We start from the raw sequence: 22,249 nt of genomic DNA, 5'->3' as shown, positions 1-22,249 counted from the left end.
GTGGGACAGAGGAAAGTCACGATGTTTCTGAGAGAATTCCTCTGGGCAACACCTTTACTCTTAAAGCCCAGCTGCACAATCCCTCAGTATGAAGTATTTCTTAGGACTATTCATGGTAATAAGATTCCTGCTATCCCTCAGATTTGCCTGTTGTCTTCTGTATCAGTTATAAATTCTTTGCCTATAAAAAAAAATCTCAGAACAAGATGGCAATAGTGCAGCATCCTGAGCTATAAATACTGTACTTAACCTAATAAGTTATACAGCATTAGAAATAAAAATAATGTAGTGGGTAATTGCTTTAGGAGTTGGCATTACAAATAGTCAAACCCTAACGTGCTGGGTAAAGCTGATTTCACTCCCAACTTCACCCAAGCTTTAGAGCAGAGTGGTGATGAAATGTAACTTTCCATATGTGGATTTTGCTATAGATGGGTGGGTTTTCACAAGTGAACATTGATGTAGGTTGTTAGCATTTATGATCATGTGCGAACTAAACAATGTAAAATGTGATAGGCCATTAAAACTCCATGTTAAAGAGCTCCCGAGACTTTCAAAACTTAATAATTATATCTATGCTAAGAAACTTTTGAGATATGTCAAACCATGACTGAAACAGCTGTGTTATTGAAAAGTAAGGTTTATAATAATGAAAGGTGATCCCTATGGGGTTTAGCAAACAATAAAAATGGGATTCAGCATGGAGTTGGGGGGGATGGTTCTTTTTTTGAAGCACTCAACACTTTCACTGTTTGGACTTTCATGTCATTATAAAACTAACAGCAACATTTGAAACCCCCTTATTATTAAAATATATTTGGAAATGTTATTTGCCATCACTTGGGCCAGAAAATATGACTTATTTTACGATTAGAAGACAGTGTCCTTTGGACTTAAAGCCCTGCTTAAATAAAACCACTGCTTTGTTACATAGGCTCTTAAGCAAGAGACAATACTCGATTCATTCTGAAGTATTGATTCTGTTGGAGGAAAAGTATGAATAAGGAAAGAAGAGGTTTCGCTTCCATTATTTTGGACAGAAATCCAAGTGATTTTGCTCTTTCCCATTTAACATTGGACTTTTAAGCTGGGCTTTTATAAAATATTTTTTTCTTGTATAGTAAAAAAAACCCACCGTCCTTTTAAATGGTCCTTTAAAAAAAGGAAGCACGGTATATGTTTAGAAGGTAAGAAACTGAACTGAATGTATAGAGGCAAAAATATTCAGAGGTAAGGTTCAGAGGTAAACTCCAGGCTGGATTCAACTGAGAAGCTGCTGCCTCTGAAAATTAGTATAGATCTAGCGATGAGTATAAGAAGTAATTTAAAGCTACTGAGTCTAGTGATCAGTGGAAAGACACTATAATGATAAGTGATGACAGAGAACAAGAACAGCACCCAAATGCAGAGTTTGTTTTATGTCTTCTAGCTTGCATAATGCTACTGGAGAGAGAGAAGAGCAGGAGTAGGCCTAGAGCTGAGTATGCCTAAAATATCTTCTAAGGTGTTCAACACAGTCTTACGATGTTTTGGTAGGTGAATCCAGATGATATTGTAATAGTGTGCCCACAACAGCAGAGTAAAGCCCAAGTTTGGTATTTTGGTGCCTCTGGGTAGATCAGCTTATTCTAAAAATCATTATCTCTATTCCTATGTACTATTTTATATACTGTACATTATTTGGCACAAAAAATAACAAAGCTATTGTATATAACTTGGCACTTAACTGAATAAGTCTGTAGAGTATGGATCTTATGATAAAGCCATTTTAATTGTTGACATAAGGGAATATGTTTCAAGTACAGTGTGGAAATGAACTGTATTCTGTACTCAGTAGCCACAACAGAAATTCCATTCCTGTTACTCTTCAGCTTGTATAGTTAAACTGCACAGAAATTAAAATGGCACGGACATATACAGCAAAGACAACCTTCTTCACCAAGAGAAGAGACTAATAACAAACCGCTGAAAGTGAAGCACTGAGTCTTCACTTCAGAAGGATGCAAACTCATATCCCAAAGGATAGTATGGCAAGAAAGCTAATGACATTAATACATAGTTCAAGTTGCTCTTTTCTTACAATTCAGATGCGCTCTTTCCTTAAAGATCTAAGAGCGTTCAGGTATTGTTGTTTGAAAACAGATCGTGGCATGAATATCTGAAGTAATTATTACTGTCAGAAAAGTTTAATACACTTCTCCAGGATAAAAGAGCCTTTAACTTATGTTTTTTCTCTGCTCCCGCCTCCTCCACTTCTACCAATAGCAAAGCTCACAAGTTTTGCTCATGTAGGGATCTCATGGCACCAAAAGATATAAGAAAAATTAAATTCGGTCTTTAAAGATCATTTAAAGCCAGGTAATAGAGGGGAGGCATTGAGAACAGAGAGCAGATATCTTCCCTCAAAGAGTCAGTAGATAAGGTCTGAGCCAGCCTGGTCCAAGCATAATCGAGGGAGCTTTGAACTTGAATTTTCTGTATTCCCAGTTTTGCTTAACATATTGGCTTTTTCCTCAACCTGTCAGTTGTCATATTGTTAGCCAGTGTTGAAGCTGTAAGGGAACAGAAGTAATTGCTTAGTAACATTATTGATTCAAGTGATAGTGATGAGAGAAGTTTTAAATACATTGGTTGACAAATGTAGAGCTACAAGGTGGTCTCAAAATAACTGATAGATTTCAACTAAATTCCTGTGAATTCCAGCTGGAGGTGAGAAACCTTCAATTTAAAGGTTACTTAGTTATCTTTTGGTTCAGCTTTAAAATTCAGAACTGCTGAATATATATATATATATATATAAAAGACTTTTGTGCTAATTTAGTTACTGTGGTCAGTGTTTTGCTTACAAACTTAAGATTAATGAAGTATTAACTATGCTTTAGCAATAACAAAGCTAATCCTTGTTGTTCTTTGAAGATAGCAACAAGTTAAAATAAGATGCCCTAGTATTAGACATGTGGTTTAAAGGATCATTAGGCATTTGCTTCAAAGTATAGTCTCTACTAAGCAAAATTCACTTGCTTCTATTTCTGATATTATACATTTGGATTTAAATAACCAGACCTGTGTAGGAACAGTGGTGTGTATCTCATTAGTGCAGGAATATCAGCCTCTGAAAATCAAGTTGTTATAGCTGGAGCATTAAAAGTCTTTAGATAACTGAGGACAGAGATGGGGAAATGAGAAGGCAGGAAGGGGTGCTCTACTACTGCATAACCGTGGCCACATCACATAAATTGTGATCGTGAAAGGGGTAGCCTATTCTTCCTTCTTTCCTTCTGCATCCCATAAATCTACATTTGGATTATTTCCTTTAAAATACAAAAAATATTATACTTCAAACAGCATTTTTCCCATTATAGTTCTTAACTTTATTTCAAAGTGAACAAAAGGCACGTTTTCTGATTTGTTTTTTCAATATCGACATACAAAGCACCACTATAAAATCTGGGTCATGTTTTCAGGTAGCGTGCATAATTCTAGTTGCTTTCAACTATGAAGGCAGAAAGTGGTCCGGCATGAATGCTGATAAGTGTACATGCCTCTTATTTGCATCCTTTTTATCTTCTACAAAAAGGAGTTATTTCAGTAAGCTCTTTTTTTTTTTTTTTTTTTTTTTTTTTTTTTGCTAGAAGCAAAGCACTATCTGGAAACCTATAGCATATTATTCAGCAGTCTTAAGGAGTCTCCAGCAGTGTTTTCAATTGGCTACAGGCCTGCGGGGAAAGCCAATTCCATCTCAGTAGCATATCATTTCATCATGACCGTTATGTCTGAGCTCTGACACTGGATACTTAACTGTTTAGCATGCCTTAATACGTACTTGGAGTTTAGAAAACATGACTTCAGATTGCTGTGTAATGACTGTGAAGGAGAGGATATGACATGTGTTCAGATATGCCTGGTGGTCTGGAAATAAATTCATCCCCTGATGAGATCTCACTGTATTCAGATATAACCTAAAATACTGGATAAAAGTGATCTGTAACCTTGTGGGTTCTGCTTAGTCATTTCTTTAGTGGTGGAAGGAAGGTGCTAAATGCCTTCCAACAGTTGATACGCATGGTACTGAGCCTCCTGCATCGCATCATGCTGGCAAAAATAAAGAACCACAGACCTGTAAAAGGATCCACGCTGAGGAGATTGATGCAAAGCTGCAGTTGTTGCCAAAGACAGGGGAGGGTTGATAGCAAGAAGAAGCATGGTGAAAGAAGTACAAACCTTAAACTGCCTGACATTTCCTTGAGCCACAAGATGGTGTTCATTTTCAGGTGTGATGCAGTAAGCTAGCCTCTAAACCAGAGGGGAAAAAGAGGGGAAAAAAAAATCAGCCATGTGAAGTGGGATTACATCTGTAATTATGGGGAAATAATGTGAACTTTATTTAGAACAGTAACTTAAATCTTTAATGTCACTGAGTCATGAGTCTAACTCGTTCACCGAGAGAACGAGCTTATAAGCCCCTTAGCGTTAGCCTTTAATATAAGGAGCAACAGTAGAAAGCTTATGCAAATACTGAGTTTAAATATTTAGCAAGTGCATATGGAAGAAGGTCACAGGCCTTACATCCCCTAAATTCATGTCAAAATGGGATTGGCTAGTCCCAGTGGCAAAGGAAAAGGGGTGCTGACTGTTCCCAGCTCATCCCCCTTGTCCCCTGGCTGTCCCTGTGGTTCCATTTGGGATCATGTGCAGATTTTTGGTTTATCATGGACTTTCAGTTAACTTAGACTAAGTGCATAGCTTGCCCCCCCTACTTTAAGTTTAATAGCCACAGTTTAGTCCATCATATCTTATGGCCATTTAGGTGTAACATACAAGGCTTTTGCTGTATTTTTCATGCAGAGACTGACGACCTCCATGTGAATTGCAAAAATCTTGCTAACACTGATTAATGAGAAAATGTGAATTTGACCAAAAGCTTGTGCATCCCAGTATCAGTAAAATTCTGCAAGCTGGCAAAAGCCCGTTGGGCCACTATAAACTCTTCTTGGACGTTTAGCTGCCACTGGAAAAAGGGGTTTGTAAACCCATGGGAGAGGAACAAAATAACGGGCTTAAAATTGCTGGAAACGAAAGCTAGAAATTGTGCATAGTGTAAGTGAGATGGTGGAGCTGATGAGAACAGGGCAGGGGAAGAGGAGTTTCCATTTTAATGCTTATATCGGTAAGGCACCTAAATGATGTGATTGTCATATTTCAGAAAGAAGACCCTTTAGGTCTGCCAGGTTCTTATAAGGGGGATGTGCTCTATCTAGGCAGAGGCGAGATCCTTTTTTCTGTTTAATTCTGTATGGTGGTGACTTGCTGAAGAGCCTCAATGTCTTACTCTATGGCCTTGTGTAGCCCTAGATGTAGTACAGGAGAGCAGCGGAACTAGATACAAGTTAGAAAGCTGATTCCTTTAGAAAATGACTACCACTATGAAGGGACAAAAACTGATGCTGTACAGTGGTGAAGAGTTTTGCTTTCTAAACACCATTAGAAGCTTTAAGAACACAGACAAGAATTTATAGTTACAGTGATGGTAAAATCAGTATGATCAGTGAGCCTTAATCTTGTGCCATTTTGAAATGTTACTTTGAGTAAATTATAAGAAAAGATAGATGCAGTTTTTCCACTGAGAAACTAGGTTCCTTTTAAATAAAACAATAATATATTAATATTACACATATAAGTGATGTTAAAAGAAGACTATAAATGTTGCAAAGTCTAACTTGGACTTACAGTTAAGAATCATCAGAATTAAGGTTTCTTTAATTCAGTATCTTTTTATTATATTACTGCCTTTAATTACATGGTCGCAAATTGTTTCTCCTTCAGAGTTTCTGCTTTATTCAGTGCACAGACTGGGCATACCCTATGGGTGAAGTGGGTTTATGTGGTGAAAGATGTTGCTCTCTAGTATCCTGGTTCTCTCACTGCAGTAGTTGAAAAGCCAGAGGCTAGATGATGAGACCATAAGCTATGCCTGTACTATAGGATTTAAGAATGCTTCTGAATTTCCAAATATAAATAGTTTCTTCAAGCACTCTATTATAGCAATGATCACAATGGAAAGATCTGCAAGGAAATTAATTCTATCCTTGGCAGAGTGCTGAAATAACTTCAGTAAATAGGAAATAGGGACACACATTTAACAGAGAAAACCAAATACTGCGTGGCTGCTGTTAAAGACAGAATACTGTGCTAAATGGGAGCTATTGCTCTGACCCAGTAAAGCATTCCTTATGTTCTGAGTGGATGCTCATTAAGTGAGCACAGCCCATCCTGCACACGGTGCTCCTTTGGGAATCTTTCACCTCTGCCCCAAGCACATGGTTATGTGATTAGACTATTATAATGCTAAGGTGGGAGAGGTCTGAATTAACCTTGTACATATAACAGTTTACAGTACTCTAATGCAGTGACATAGTGTACCTTGGACCTAACTATTCAGGTAGAGCAGCTGCATGAAGACCATACCTCAGAGCTGAACATGAAGATACTATATTTTGTATATGTTTTATTAATAAAGAACATCTCACCAATTAGATTAATTATATGCATCAGAAATTAATACAATTTTTAAAGTAATCATAGTGCTTTCTGGAAAGGTAATTTCTATCTAGAAACTGGAAGAGGATGCACTAATCCTACCTTGAAACGCCAGTCCATCAGAGAGCTGGATCCAAAAGGTCACTCATAAGTAATATATTTGGGGAACAAGAGAAACAAACTGCTAATGTAGATCCAGTCATTTCATTACAACATTTCATGATACTTTGCTAGCATTCCACTTACTTCTTTAAAGGTCCCACGTGCATTCATAAATTTATAGATAATATAGGCAGGCACAAGTATCATTGAAGATAATGCTATTCCCCAGCCAATACGATTTGCCCAGAGAGGGAAGGTGTAGTCGTCGTACGTCAGAGGTTTGAAATTTATTATGCTGACTATCACGACAAACTAAAGAAGAAAGAATAAAAAGAACCATGGTTTTGAGATATGAAGAAACTGAATGGAATGGAAAACAGATTTCATCTGTTTGATGAGACAGCCACCCTAAGGGATGTTTCAACCCAACTTTATTATTTACCTTCATCCTGCTTACTTTGCCCTTCGTTACTTAAACTGCGGAAACTCTTGCTGCGTGTACCGGTTCTAACAGCAAGTTAATTCTATGTGCTCTGGACACAGATTATTGGTGGGAAGATCAGGTGACTGTCTGTTATTGCCTCATTTAAACTAGTAGTGGTAGAGATGTAAAACGAAGAGATTCTGTATCAAAAAAGCGTCTTTAGCAACTATTTTTCTTCTCGTTTCCCAGAGGCTTAGGCTTGCTTTCTTAGAGAAGTTTTGTACCCATTTTCCAGTGAGAAGCATGATGCAAGCTTCAGCATGCTGCATTTACTGGGGGAAGGTCATGTAATGTTAAGGCCTGGAAAACAGAAATGTGTTATGTATACCAGGGATAAGAAGGAAAGTGTGGGGTACCACCCCATTTCCTTTCTGATAAATCTGTGCAGGTTATGGGCAGAGCTCCTTGATTTGGTTCTCTGGACCTCTATACTCTGTTCCATCTAGTAATTTTAAACTATAGTTTAAGATTAGATTTTCAAAGGCTGCACAAGGAGACTAAAGTTATAGGTTAAAGGAAGCCAATAGTGTGAAGTGCCATTAATGAAATATTGATTTAATTTAGAACATTTTTTGGGTGATGTTACATAGCTGTAGGAAGTTTTGAGAAAAGGCTTTGAGGAGGTGTTTCCTAATACCGGGTATCTGGACAACCTCAATGTCCCTTCCCCTTGTGGAGAATTGTAGTTATCGTTAGGAGCTTCTCTAATGCAAATTATTTCCATGTTGTCCTAAACTGCATATATCAAGCAATTATAACTTTTCTTTTGGCATTTGTATTTATGGTACTTACAGCCTCAATCTCTTGTGATGAGGCACTCCATATGCTTCATACAGATGTGAAATGCTATTGCTTAGATCAAGTGACTAATCTCCTTGAGTTTGCATTTTTAAATTCTAATGGGTAATAGAAGACTACCTTTGTCATCCTAATGACTATTTTTATAGCTTTCACTTATTAATTTATAAGTTAATTTTGGTCAGTTTAATCTGCTTTATTTTTCTAATGTCTTCAATGCAGAAACCAAAAGATAGGCTTAAGAAGGTATATTTAAATTTACTTTTCCCCTACAAATCAAGATTTCTAAAAGCCGTATGGACATTACAGTTTACAGTCATAAAACTGCATACAAAACATAACAAAAATACTCTGGAGTCAGAGGATCCCATTTTCACAGGTTTTAAAATATATCAGTACCTAATAATTAAGCTGATATGTCTCAATTGTAGCCCTTCCAAAGGGAAAAAAAATGTGTGTTATGATGGCAGAAAGATGTTATCACTGACACTTTCACTGGGGACCCTTATGCTGTATCTTGCAACTTATAAGCTTCGGTAAGAAGGCATGGGGGCTGTCCGTCCCCTCCCCTCCCCCCCCCCCCCAAATTTTACACTTCCTGAAAGCTTAGACTGAGAATCACATCAGTTTTTGCTAGCTAGTTTGCTAGAGCTGTGCTCGAATTTTAAAACTCAAACTTCAACAATCTCCTAGCGTGCAAAAACTAAGGATGTTTGGTGCAGCCCTTTCCCTTTCTATAACTTGTCAGCCTCAGTTTGAAGTGCTGCAGGCTATAGTTCCATATTAGGTTTCTTTACAGAACAGTGTTTAGAAGGATAATACCTGCTTGCTAGATGTTTAATTAACCAATTAATTGGGGCTAGAAACAAAAAATTTGATAATAAATTTGGGCCTGAAGGCTGTGTCATCAAAGCTTGTCCAAGCTATCTTTGTGTACTGGGTACATCAGTACTGCTTTAAGAAAGCACAGCTTTAATGTAATTAATATCCTAAAATCATAGTGAGGTCAAATTTCCCTATGCTTACCCTGACCTTTTGATTTACAAATAAGCCTAGGAGAAGGCCTCGATGTAAAATTGTAGTTTTGTTCTGAATTGAACCTTTGCACAAAATAACCAAATGCCATGATCACATTTTGGATTTTTTTCCCCAAATGTAATGAAGCATTTGTGTGTGTTTTTTCACATCAGGCAGCTTACAAGGTATATTTAATACATCTCTTCAGTGTTTCAAACAGCTAACCACTGGGAGTAATTGCATACAGCTTATTCCAGGGTGTCACTCCACAATTGGAATCTTGGTGTCCACCAATGAAATATAAATTAGTATTGGAAGATGTGTTCTAATACATATTACAAATGTAATGATTTTTTAATCAAGTAACGTTCTTGAGTATATTGTTGCAATTTTTGTATTCAGAGACAAAGCACACCCCTTAAAAGTTTGTGTCTCAAGATGTGGTACACATAATACATGCTTTGAGAGAAAGGGACAAGTTAAATCTAGTGGTAAGTAGTTCCTAGAATGGTTTTATCTTACTGAGCTGCTGGATATAATCAATAATATGTGGTTTGGAGCCACTGAAAAGACACTGCTGGAGGAGTAGATGACCTGCACTAGCCAAAGATCAAGTTGATATAAAAACAGCATATATGTCTGTCCCTCTTTATCGCTCCAGTGATACAACCAACACTTCTACTTTGAACTTTTTTTTAATCTAGTAATAAAATATCAATCTTAAAATATAAAGAGTGCTGACTTTTTCAGTTACTTTTCATTTTTATACTAAGCACTTACCTTGTTACATGCAAAGTTCATTTATAATCTGATGATAGTTTGAACTTAATACTATATGCAACGATAAAAGTACCCATGTTTCAGAACATACAATGTCCATTACCAAGCATGTTAGGAAAAATATCCTTCCTGGGTAACTTGTTGCATGAATATTTCTGAGTCATTGCATCATCCACTGAAACATCTGCTCTTGATTGCTATTAAATTTAGAATAGTCTACCATCCTAATGTAGTAGTGATTCAGTGCAGGAGGGCAAAGCCTGTTAATTGTCTTTAAGAAAGTGTTTTGCAGTCCTGAATGGCCTGAGTGCCTGGAAACGTACTTACTACCCAGTACACCTCTTTGTGTAAAGAAAGAGATTGTTGGTTTATATACAATTTGATTTGACATCTGCTAGCCATTAATAAAAATTAGAATGTGCAAACCTGGAAGTAGAAGGTCAAGTGCATGGTAGTAAGCAGCAGATCCAGATTATAGAAAAGTGATCAAATGTATTTCTGTTTACCCCAAAACCCAGTGAGAGAGTCTTCAAAGCATCTAATTACTGGAAATAGGAAAGGTCAACCTGGGGTTTGAATGCTTTAATTAAGTGTGTTTTTTCTTTCTTTTAAGTTAATGATTTTGTAGCTCCAAGATAAAGATGAGAATCCTTACGTCTCAGTTCTGTTTGCATAGGTATATGTAGTCTGTATAGCACAGAGAGTGTGATTATTTCTTTCCATTGTCATCTAGGTAACAAAGATGTGGGCTTATGCAAGGCTGGTATAAAAGCGTTATTTAGTTATTAAGCAATTTGAAATCTTTGAGAAGTGTGACATGATGCCTTCCATATAACGGATCTGATTTGATTTGGTATTAAGTGGTGACATTGATTTTTTTCACTCTCCATTTTGTATAGTGTTTAGGCCCTGTAAATCCAGCTTTTTTAGAATTACCCTGTTCTTGTTTCCAAGATGAGGCCAGCCACAAGAGGTTGTAGTTTTAAACTGAAATCCATAGCAGCTGAAATGAGAATGGGGAGGGGTGGTGAACCCAAGTTATGACACCCTCATGCCCTTGTTTTACTATCAAGGGGTAGAGTAAAATTATGCAATGGTTTAGTGGTATGGGAATTTGAAGCTTAATGTCTTCAACTAAATCACAGGTGGACTCAGAGAGCCTTTTTTCTCAGCACAGTCTCTTATCCTTGCTCAGTTTTATTTTCTAGCAGGAAGATTTGTGTTTAATACCCATGGGTGCTGGGGGTGCTGTCTGAATCTAAGCTGTTAGTGTTTCCTAAGAAAAGCTGCTTCCTTCAAGGTCTGCTAAAGTGAAGGAACAGGAGATGACCACACCCACAATTAGCTGCTGCTTCACAACTGAAATATTTTATACAAAATACCACTAATGCCATGGAGGAGAGAAAAGAAATTGTTGTTTTCTATTTGTCATGACAATATCAGGGATAACAATGAGTGTTTTGCTCTTGATACCTACTCTGTAATGTAGGAAGCAACATACTAGTATTCTTTCCTTGAAGAAATAATTGTCAACGCTTACCAATAAAAAAGCAGGACTAACAAATTTCCAGCACAGTCTCCAGTAGAGGCCTGGCTTGAAGCCCATCATCTGTTGGATATCTTCACTGAATCTGTCCACACCTGTGAGGTAAAAAGAAACAGAAGGCATATGAATATCAGATTGGCATATATCTAAACTGGTCATGTTGTTGGCATACCCAAATTTTAGCTGCTGCTCTTTCAGAAAGTGGGAATGAGTGACTTCCAAATCAGAAGAAATATAGGACAACACTGATCTCCTTTCAATGAATAAATCTCTTTGACATCAGTATATCTAAGACTTAAATGCTCATGAGTATTGCAAGTCTGTTGCAAATAGCGTTACTATGGAAAAGAGGCATTTCACAAATATCTAGCATTTAAATTATGAAATGGACACACCTTTTTTCATTACGATTGTGAACTGTTGTAACTGAAGTACTCAGGACTCATTCATGGGTACATTGAAGGAAAACCCAGACCCTTACACAAACTGATTTCTAGTAATGAGGTAAATTAATATAATTCCTGATTTTTCCAAAGGAGGCCTTACTTGCTCTGCTTAATGGCATACTGCTTTTCTTTCAAAGTATTTTCACGAAATAACTACAGAATATGCATTATGTCTATAATAAATGACACTTCATCTTTTATCACCTCTTCAAGGAACTGGGGTAGGTGCTTCTGTTATGTGTAAGCATGTACAAAACTGTAGCAACAAGGTGTTGGTGGCCTCTTTTAAGTATCCAGTGCCCCTTTATAATATCAAACAATTTTCTTAAATTGTCACTGCTGTATGCTGCTTAATATCTACTAATTTAATGTAGCTGTTGTTAAGGTAGATACCTTTAAAGTAAATGATCTGTTCATGTGAGTAAAAGCCAAGAGTACGGTCAGAACTTTTACCTGTTGAAGTAATTAATATAGCAGAGGATAACATGAGAAAATTATGAAGTGAAGATGTGAATCAAAAATCTGTCTTGCTAATTGTACCAGAAATATATACTGTGGGTTTAGGAACACATGGATGACCTTGTTTGCTTGGTTAGTATCAAAACCTGGATATTAGTAATATACAATATTTCAGTGTAAGACTTTGCATATATAACATGCAAGGAATAGTGTACAAAACTTCCATTGTCATACAAACTACATAACAACCCCTGCAAAATCACTTAAAAGTTAAGCTACCTCTACTGGGATTCACTGTTCACCACAGCATAGAGAAATGAAGGCATCAGAACAAAGTTTGGCTAGAGGAGAGAAGAGTTGCAAATGCCCTCTCAAATTAATCAAGTTTTCACACAGTCTTCAATGTTCCTTGAGTGTCTGGTCTGAGATTTTTCACATTTTGGTATCTTCATGTTGAGAGCGCATGTGTATGTTTGCATAATTTAGTGCTTCTGAGAGCTGAAGTATTAATAGGTATGAAAATGGAAATGCTCTTTTTGAACAAATATGGTGTGAATAGCTGCAGTACAAATCTCTTCTCACAGCCAAAATGGAAAGGAAGATCCTTTGTAGATGCCTATTTAAAAACGTTGTCTAAACAGTAACTTCAAAATCAGAGAATTGTTCATGCTATCACAGGCCACTATGAAAACCAAAAGTCTGCTATCCTGGGTGCCTCAAGACATACTGAGTTCTACAGCAGTGAATGAGAAAGAAGAATCTCGGGTCAGTGTCTCTTAATTCCTTATGGCTTTACAGATTTGCATCAGCATTATGAATTGCATCTCTGAATACCATAGGAAACCTAGCACAAGTGAAATGTGCTTTCTACCAGTGGCACTGGTCTGGCAGAGCTACAAATTTTGAGTAGTCTGCAAGTGTATTTCCATGCTTTGCAGCAATAAACCAGTCTTAAGCTCTCTATATGTAAGAAGAATGTATTTTTTTTTATTTTTACTCTAGTAATATTAGTTCATGTTAATTCACATCCTTTGAACTTGATTTTTTTCTGGAAATACGGTAGTCTCCAGTGGGACATTTCCAATCTGTAATATTTTTTGAATATGTATTCCTGCATTAACTGACACTTGGCTATAATTTACCACACAAAGCTAATATGCCTTTTACAGTGATTGTCAAAACATCCATTTGAGTGGCAGTTTTATTCCCAGTTTTCCTAATTAATTTTATTCTGGTTGGGTTTCCCGGTATGAGATATTATCTTGCAAAAATTTATTCTAAGCACAGACTATTTTCCTGTTGTTTTTTATAGTTGAATGATTACTGCTGCTATTAGAATTTGGAAAAAATGTCTCGCTCATAGTTGTCTTATAATCAGAGGTGTTTTTTCTTTTTAAAGTCTTGAAGGTATTGGCTCAGAGTTAAGTATTTCTCTGGTTAGTGCAATCTGTCATGTCAGACTACTGGTTTGTAATATGTTGTTATACTAGAGAAATTTTCAGCGAGTTTGCTTTTAATCGTGAACTCTATTGGGCAAGCAGCAGAAATGCTGCTTTTTGACCTGAATACTTGTTTGTTAGAGATATAGTAAAGAGTTTACCACAACAGTTGCTTCTCTTCCTGTAGATCAGATCAGTAGGATTTATTTAATGTAACAGATTTAATGTGAATAGACAAGACAGCTTGATTGACCCTTTACATTCAGAGAAATGTATTTAGCAGCTTTGGACATTTGAGTGCACACTTTAATTTTTTTTCCACCCAGCGCAAAGTAGTAGGTGTACAGGTGAAGCGAAGTATCAAAATCTAAGAAAGAATTTGCAAATACTCTGAGTTTAATGTGATTCTATTTACAATGCCTTTTATGAACTTTAAAGTGACTGAATTTCAAGTGCGGTGAATCCTGAGAGTGAAATTTATCATTGTGCAAGAGGTCAAAAGCAAGGACTAGGTAACCTATAAATAAAACTTTTGGAAGTCCCAGACAGACATACCCAGAGCTCAAATAGTGCTTCATGTTCCGTTTCTACCAAGAACAGGAGATAAACAGTCTGTGCTCTCAGACTGCTTTTTCAATAGTGTGCTTTTTTAATACTATATGTTTTCAAATAACCATCCTAAGAATCAACCTGTAAAGTAGAACATAGCTATAACTATATATGGCAGTACTTAGGGCTTGGGTTTTTTTCTGCGTTTCTTGAAAGGATTTACCTGGTTTCCTTGTGATTCTGTGAGATAACCCACTGATAAGCCTACATTTTGGGTGACTCCTTCAATCACTCCAAATTACTTTACTTGCCTGGAGACTTGGTTGTCCTATGTGGAAATAATTTCCTTGCTTTTTCAGTGAAAAACAGCTAACAGAGTTTATGATCAGACCTGGGTTCAATACACTAATCCCAAAGAGAATTTCTGTGTAGTTTCTGAATACACAAACACTGAAGCTGCTTGGGAACGTCTCCATTGTATTTCCTGTTAAACAGCACAGGAAACTTGACCCGTTTTATCTGTAAATATTACTGTGGTGTCAAGGATATTAAATCAATGGGCAAAAGAGAACTGATTAGGAAGAAACTGAAAAATAGATTTGGCTATAATCAAAGTTATCCTCCTAATATTGGAACAATGTTATTTCAGCTCAGTGATGGAGAGATCAGAGTTCAGATAGGATGAAAGTCTAGACATTGCTGATACCTTGTGCCCTATCTGCCTGTCTGTCTTTAAGACCTCCATAAGTCATTTTGCTGTGTAGGAATCAGCCAACTCAGTTGCACAGAAGCTCTTGTGCAGTTCCTGGCCCTGAGGTGAAATTGCTCACAGTGGCACATGTTTCCAAAAAGTAGTGTCCAACATTCATCTGGAGCCCTACAGGCAATTTTTGTATATGTTGCTTTACCCTCCTGTCTTATTTAACTCTTCATGCCTATGTATGTGATGTATTTCTTTTCTAATCTTGAACTTTTTTTTAATTTGGAAAGTAAAAAATAATAATAATGCCATATTTAAATGGAACCAATAAATAAAAAGTTATTGATTTAGGTGAAACCAATAAATCAAATTAACTACACTGAATAAGAAAATAATAAGAACTATTAATAGCAATTATCCTGTTAGAGAATTCTTTTTTTGCCCTTCTTTCAATTTATGACTGTTGTGTTTTGTCCTCCCATCACACACCTAAGTGAAAAGCCTGGCTCTGTTTCTCAAAACCTTCCTTGTAGGTACTGGAAGGCTGCTACCAGGTCCTCCCTAAGCCTTCTCCAACCTCAACAAGTCCAGTTCTCTCAGCCTTTCTTGAGAGGGCGCATGCTTCTGTCCCCTGATCATCTTGGTGGCCCTCCACTGGACTCTCTTGAGTTTAATGTTTTTTTGTACTAGGAGTGCCGACAATGGGACACAATATTCCAGGTCTGATTCAAAAAGTACCAAGTAAAAGGGAGGAATGAATTAGTCTCCTGATTATGCTCCTGCTGATGGAGTTCGGTAACTGTTAGCCTTCTCTGTTGCCAGCTCACACTGCTGGCTTACATGTAGCCACGACTTACATGTAGCCACGTTCCTGAGCGGCTCTTCCTTGACTGCAAGCAGCAGATCCAGAAAAGCGCCGCTCCTGGTTGCACATCTAGTACCTGTGTTAAGTTACCTTGACACCTTCTCCTGTAAGAACCAGGGTCTTATCTGTGCTTGTCTCCTTTATGTTTCCATTCTGTGGTTTGTGTGATCATACTTTTTCTTGACTGTCTTTCATGGCAGGCGTGTGTATCAATACTAAAACGTGTGAGCAAAGAATGCCTGACAGCAGTCAGTACTTGGTTAATTTCTCTCTTTTTCCTTTCGCCAAGTCAAATAGTTTACCTCATTTTTTTTCAAACAAATTGACCTTTAAGGATGAAATTTCAGTCTAAAGGATTTTCTTTAGAAAGGCTTTCACTAATGGAAGATAATAGAATAGAGGCTGAAGATCATTGCTAATTCATACTGAACTTCTAGTGGTTTGGAGAGATGTTCATGTTAGAGATTCTGACTGAATGGAGATTTTCCTGCAAGTGAAGCCGAGGAGCAGATTTGTATCCCAGGGAGTGCTGTCTGCCTTTCTTTAGCATGTATATCAGAGCAGTGAGCTCAGGGTTGCCCACAAGGAAAACATGCTAGCAGTCTTAACTAAAATGCATCTGTTTACTAAAGCAAACTGGCTCCCCCATCTCTTGCAGGTTTGGGTGGCTTTTTGCAAGAAGAAACTTCACAGTTAATGAACATAAGGATTGTTTGAACCAAATTATAAAAATTTCTACTTTTTTGGTCTGTGCCAAAATGTCACAGCCTGCCTTCAGGCTGGCTTAATGTTCCTGCTGGGTCACTAAGGCAACTGGGGTCTATCAGGAAAAAGAGGTAGACAAGATCATGCCAGATTTAATCAGTCAAAACAGTTTAAATAGCACCTGGGGCTGTAATAAATTGTTCTTTATAAAGCAACAGGTCGTATTGTGTCAGTAAAAACATCTGTCAGCTGCTTAAGACAAATGAATAGATATTCTCCCAGTTGGAGGGAGAAGAAGGGAAGGGATGATGGAAGAGAACAGAAGTTACAACAAATAAATGAAACCTGACCAAGCTTGGCTGGGTTACTCTGTGAACCACATCCAAATCCTAGCCATTGTAAAGCACAGTAAATCCTCTTTTAATAGCAGCAGATAATAACTTGCCCTTATTGAACAGTGGTATTTTTATACCTCTACTTCCAAGCTAAGCTATGATCGCTTTTCTACGTTCAGCTCTTTTACATCCATTAAAAATAGTTGCCTCCACTTAATTTGAGAGAAAACAGCAGATAAGCTGCTAACTCCATACTGATGTTGGAGGACAATTAGTACTTTAAGACTAAAACTGTTTGCTTTGGTAGGTTGAACAGCTTTACACATGGATACCATTCCTTCAGCTCATTCACTCATCAGCAGTTTTTAAATGGGAGGGACAGAGTGACTAGAATACAGTGATGTGGTACAGATGGCGTTAAGTCAGTGACTGAGGGAGGTAAATGGCAGCAAGAATGATGATGTCTAAGGACTGACTCATATGTTATTATAAACACTGTCTCTGAATAGAAATGAAGGTGACTCTTAGAGGGAGAACAATCGTATCAAAAATCAGGGCAGCTAGTTCACTACAGACTGCAATGGGAAAAAGATTTGCAGGTTACTGCCACTTGTGAACCCTGATAATGAAGAGAAAAAGTGTGACAAAATAGGAAGTATGACATGAGAATTAAGAGGAGATGGGAAACTTATAGCCCAAGAAAGTTGATTTGACTGAAGGTTTAGTGGCAAGCAATTTCAGATGTGACCAATGGTTTGGATCATTGCAGAGAGCTGACTTGTAAGACCCAAGGTTTTCAGTCTTAGATGGGTCACTGAGCTAATGATAGGTTTTTGATTAATATAGCATTGCTGAACTGATTATGTCTTACCCATCTACAAGATGTTGGCATTGTGTTGCTAAAATATTTACAGTGGCTCTGCAAGAACCGGTTTAAAAAAAAAAAAGTGTCTCCTGAAAAGGATCTCATAAAATGAGAACAAGTTTAAAAACAAGCCAAGGAGCTTGGCTGAGTGTGGAGGGGGGAGCTGGAGTGTATATTGGGTTTTGAAAGTGGATAAGCACAGCTGTTAATGGCAAGTGGTAGTGAGAGATAAGTACTGAGTTTGGAAAAATAATTTGGAAGCATGTTTTCAGAACTTAGAGTATCTGTGAAGGTGACTGGAAACACATTCAGTGAGGTTACAAAGACAACCGTGCCAACAGTTCATGTTCGCAAGTTAGAAGATTGTCCTTTTTGGAGAATAATTACACACTGGAGAAATTCTCTGCTGGCATACTGTAGGGCTTCTCACTTTAATATTCAATATGGAATCTTTGGAGGAAATCCAGAAAATCCTATTGGTCAACTTGAAGCAAATGAGATATTCTTCTGAAATCCTTATAGTTTTACCAACCATCTGTGACTAGATGAAGAACTGATAGTATCCTCCCCGAAAGAAAGAGTGAATGTTTTGCACTCTTTCTCTAGCAAGATATGCCTAATTCAGACTGACCTAATTATATCCAATTTTTTTTCTGCATGATTTGATGACTAACAGGATTTTGTAATTTCCACTGTTCTGGAGGTGGAATTTTTCCAGTGAGTAAGATTGAGGTGATGAATCCCCATATCTTCCTATGTGATAGGTGACGTTTTAAATGTTTGATCTGTCCTCTAGGTTGGGGGAGGAGAGGGAGGAATAGAAATGTTCGAAATGAAGGCTCCAGGTATTAAAAACTCCTCACCTATTCAGTGTTGAATAGGGATGGGTAGAACACCACAGGGCAGGATTTCTCTTATACTCTCACTCTCTTTTATGACTTTATAAACAGAGATTTAGTTGAGTCTTGAAACATTTTTTCTGTAAGCAATGTGCAGTTTAACCTTTTTGTTTTGCTTCTTTGGGAATAGATGTACTCAATTTTCTTGTCATTTATACCACAGGACTGTGTTGTTTTCCTTGGTGAAATTAGAAAATGCAGGACGCTTCTTCACAAGACTGAAGTTTCTGGAGGTTAAGAACTGAGCTCAGGCAGACTCGGTGTCTTGCTATTTTGCCAAACTCACTGTAGTGGCTGAAAGCACAATTTTGGGGTGTGTGGTGTTTTTTTTCCCAGCTAAGGCTATCCAGGTGCATTCATATGGGTTTAGAGGAGGAGTAGTGGCTGTTTGCCAATATTGTGGTAATTTATACAGCAGGAAAGAAAAAAATATTTTTTCTTCTCTCCTACAAGACTTATGCATCTAATGTGTTGCTTTTGTTTATGTTACTGCTTTGGGGAGGAGAAAAGTATTAAGGACAAAATAAGGTTAGAGCAATTATTAAGGAAGCTGGGTGCATCTTCTGAGGCTTGCCTTAACAGTTAAGTTTTTTTTTTTTTTTCAGAGTACCATAGCACATCTAGTTGACATAGAGTGATTCCATCGTAGTACCACCGGTGAACTGAATGCTCCTAGACTAGGCTGTCATACTGAGGATAAAACCATTTACTTTACTCCTTTTTTGTGGTACATATTAATCCTATTTCTAGGGTGTTATTGGATATTCCATTTCATGCTGTGAGATAAGATAAAATTCAGCTGGAGTGTTTTATAATTAAGTATAATATTGTCTCAAACTGAAGGGACTAATATAGAAATTATTACAAGTTTGTAAAGACAAACTGCCTTTTTTTTTTTTCCTGTTGCATGTAGGCTTGGGATTGGCCCTGAGGGAAATCATGGAAAGGAGGAACATGTGAATCTGTGTTTAGGCTAATCCACTTGGAAACCACGATAGGGGTATAAACCTGCCACTGCAAGTCATCAGCTATGTTAGCAGCTGCAAAGTCCTGGCAAGAAGGATAGCATTTTCTTCCCTTTGCAGTCGTCTTCACAAGGCAGTTTTCTTTGGCTTTGTGCTAAGTTTCAAAATTTGGCCCATTGAACATCTGCATTCCTGTCACTATTTGTAAGTCAGATGAAAATCATTGCATGAAACCTGGCTTGTCACGCTCTCCTGTGTATAAGGCTACTTTGTTTTCCCTTAAAACAACACACAAGCCTATCATGAGCACACTTGGAATTTTAGAAAAGATTGCGCAGGAGCAAAATGAAGTGCTTACCATAAAACCAGGAAACGCCAATTGCCTCCATTAAAACCGCAAACAATATAGAAGTCCCAGCTGCAAATGTGTCCAGAAGTGTGAGCACATAAATTCCACCCTAGCATTGAGGAGTTAAAAGATGCATCAAAACAAAGTCACAAATGGAATCGTTTTAGCTTAGTTTCTAGTTAGCAGAAATCTGTTTTCCTTGAAATATTTGAACTGAAGTATTCTAATACATGTGTGGAAGCAGGGCACACAGGTTTGTATTTGTATGCAAAACAGTGGAATCAGACTTGCAGCTCTTTTATGTAGTCTTTCTTTCACCTACATCTTCACTGAACTGGGAAACTCAGTGTAGCTTGATTAACAAGGCTCTCAGCGCTCAGGGTATTTTCAGTGGGAGTTGAAGGCCCTGCCTGGCTAGTGGCGTGCTCAGCAGCTTGGGAGACTGGGCTTGTCTACGGCAGTTAATGAAGATCTTAAATTACCAGCAGGAATGGAGTGCTACAAGAGTTTTCACAAGCCATTATCACTCAATTTCTTCTGAAGGCCAATTATTCTGTAGTCCAGTTAATGCAGTCGGAGATTCGCTCTGCAGGCGGAGAACTGGTTCTGTTTGCCTGCGTGCCCACATCTCCCTTTTCCCATGTTGCTGCAAAAGGAGCAGTTGCATGCAAAATGTTTTTCAGCAGCCAGCATGGGAACAGGGCAGCTTTGCCCTGCAAAATTTACCTTCTCGGCGGCTGCAGCGTTAGCCCGCCTTTGTTTGGTGGAGACAGCAACCCAGATCATCTTTCTTGACAAAAGCACGTCTCAGCAGTGCATGACTGAGAACTGTAACTGGATTTACTAAAGTCATGCTTAATTGCTTTCCAGACACAACTTAACTATGCTTTAGCTCACTATTACAATATGGTAGGGATTTGTGTAAATTACTCCTCATTTTACTGAGTGTGGGCTTAAGAGGAACGGAAGAGTGTGGTATGTTTACTTGTTTCAAAATTAAGTTGAATAAAGTGTTTCAAGATGCATGTAAAATAACTACAATGTTTACAGTTGATAATCCTTTATTACAACCAAATTTAATCTGAATATGTCTGTTCAGAAGAGGAGGGAAAGGAATTATTTTCTGTTATTTCTACTTACTATTTTATGTATCTTTTATCAATGGTATAAATAGCACTTGTGCTGTTTAGCTCTCTAGGTGATTTTAATCTGTGCAATCAATCAATATTTTCTTTTTACTGATTAAAAACATGAATTTTTTGGAAATAGATGTGTGTTTTACAAAAATAGAGAACAGTATTCAAGCCATGTCTTGAGTTTTAATTCTGTGAAGACTTGTCTGAAAACTGAATGAACTTTTGTTGTGTTAGAAAGAAAATGTTGCTTGAATGCCGTTTCATTTTGACTCGCCTGTTTTTGTTCTACACCTGCTCTAAATGAATGCCTCTGCTATCAAAGGTTAGCAAAGTGAATAACAAATACGATTATGTAATAAACATGTTTTGGAAATACAGTCTCAAGATTTCAGAGGGCAAAATCAAACAGATTATTTTAATATGATGGTATCACAAGGGTTTTTCTGTGTTTCATGTACATGTTAGAAATGCCCTTCAGTTAGGGGAAGCAATATATTTGAACAAGTCTGCGCAGTTCAGTGCATACCAGCTGGCTGGCTGAACTTCATCCTACATAGGTGTCATTATTTCTGAGAGCTCAATTGCTATCTTTACCTGCTTTAGCTTCCTTGAAGGCAGTGGAATTGCACCCATTGGTACCTGTTTAGGGTCTCAGGCTCTTACCTGACCGGGAGCACCTGCTTTAGGCTCTTGCCTAAGAGTTTCTTTCGTACTTCAGGAATTTTTACCCCAGTCGAGCATTTGAATGAGCATGTCAAGTTCTTAAGATAACAATAGGGACAGTGCAGTATAAAAAGGACAGATATTTAAAATATGATATACATTTTTTTTGTTTCTCAAATGCTTTCTAGTTTGAGAAAACTAGAGTAAAGTTATTGAGATATTCTTTTAGTGTAAAAAAGAGCTTTGTCAACTTGTAAACTCATGCTATTTCAGGAATTTCAATAATAGATCTGAAAACCATTCCTGGGGCAGAAGAGGGGTTTGAGCACATCTACTTTCATTGTGGCAACTTCAAATTTAGCATGTTTTCTGACACTTTTGACATCTTTGCCTACAGGGCTTTTTGCCAAAAATAGGAAGGCGCGCTTGCTGCAGGACATCCAACCTAGAACATTGTAATCCTCATTGTCTGTTTAACTGTCAAAAGCCTGGTACAGCAAATGATTCAGGATGAGGAAAACATCAGAAGATGGTTGTGATAAATGCAGTACACTAGATTTGCAGGATAGGTTATCAATGTGCTTTTTATGGTGTTAGCAGTACGAGGTCA

The 22,249-nt window shown here is 37.5% G+C and overlaps 1 protein-coding gene across 2 annotated transcripts in view; it reads right to left on the bottom strand.

The window, feature by feature from the left end:
* Positions 1–1,153: 1,153 nt before the first annotated feature.
* SLC6A2 (solute carrier family 6 member 2) overlaps positions 1,154–22,249 on the bottom strand; it is a 73,273-nt gene continuing 52,177 nt past the window's right edge. The window contains exons 10-14 of one of the 2 annotated variants that reach the window (XM_068956077.1): positions 19,850–19,949; positions 11,259–11,359; positions 6,784–6,951; positions 4,222–4,293; positions 1,154–2,552 (exon numbers count right to left, since the gene is read on the bottom strand). In XM_068956077.1, coding sequence (XP_068812178.1) covers positions 2,529–2,552; positions 4,222–4,293; positions 6,784–6,951; positions 11,259–11,359; positions 19,850–19,949 — 465 coding nt within the window. In that variant the 3' untranslated portion in view covers positions 1,154–2,528. Of the gene's footprint in view, positions 2,553–4,000; positions 4,118–4,221; positions 4,294–6,783; positions 6,952–11,258; positions 11,360–19,849; positions 19,950–22,249 lie in introns of those variants that run through there. The other variant, XM_068956078.1, reaches the window with a different exon arrangement.

Source organism: Struthio camelus, chromosome 10 (genome assembly GCF_040807025.1).
Source record: "Struthio camelus isolate bStrCam1 chromosome 10, bStrCam1.hap1, whole genome shotgun sequence".
Lineage (NCBI taxonomy): Eukaryota > Metazoa > Chordata > Aves > Struthioniformes > Struthionidae > Struthio > Struthio camelus.
Note: the sequence above shows the minus strand (reverse complement) of the source record. Positions and strands in the feature narration are given on the sequence as shown.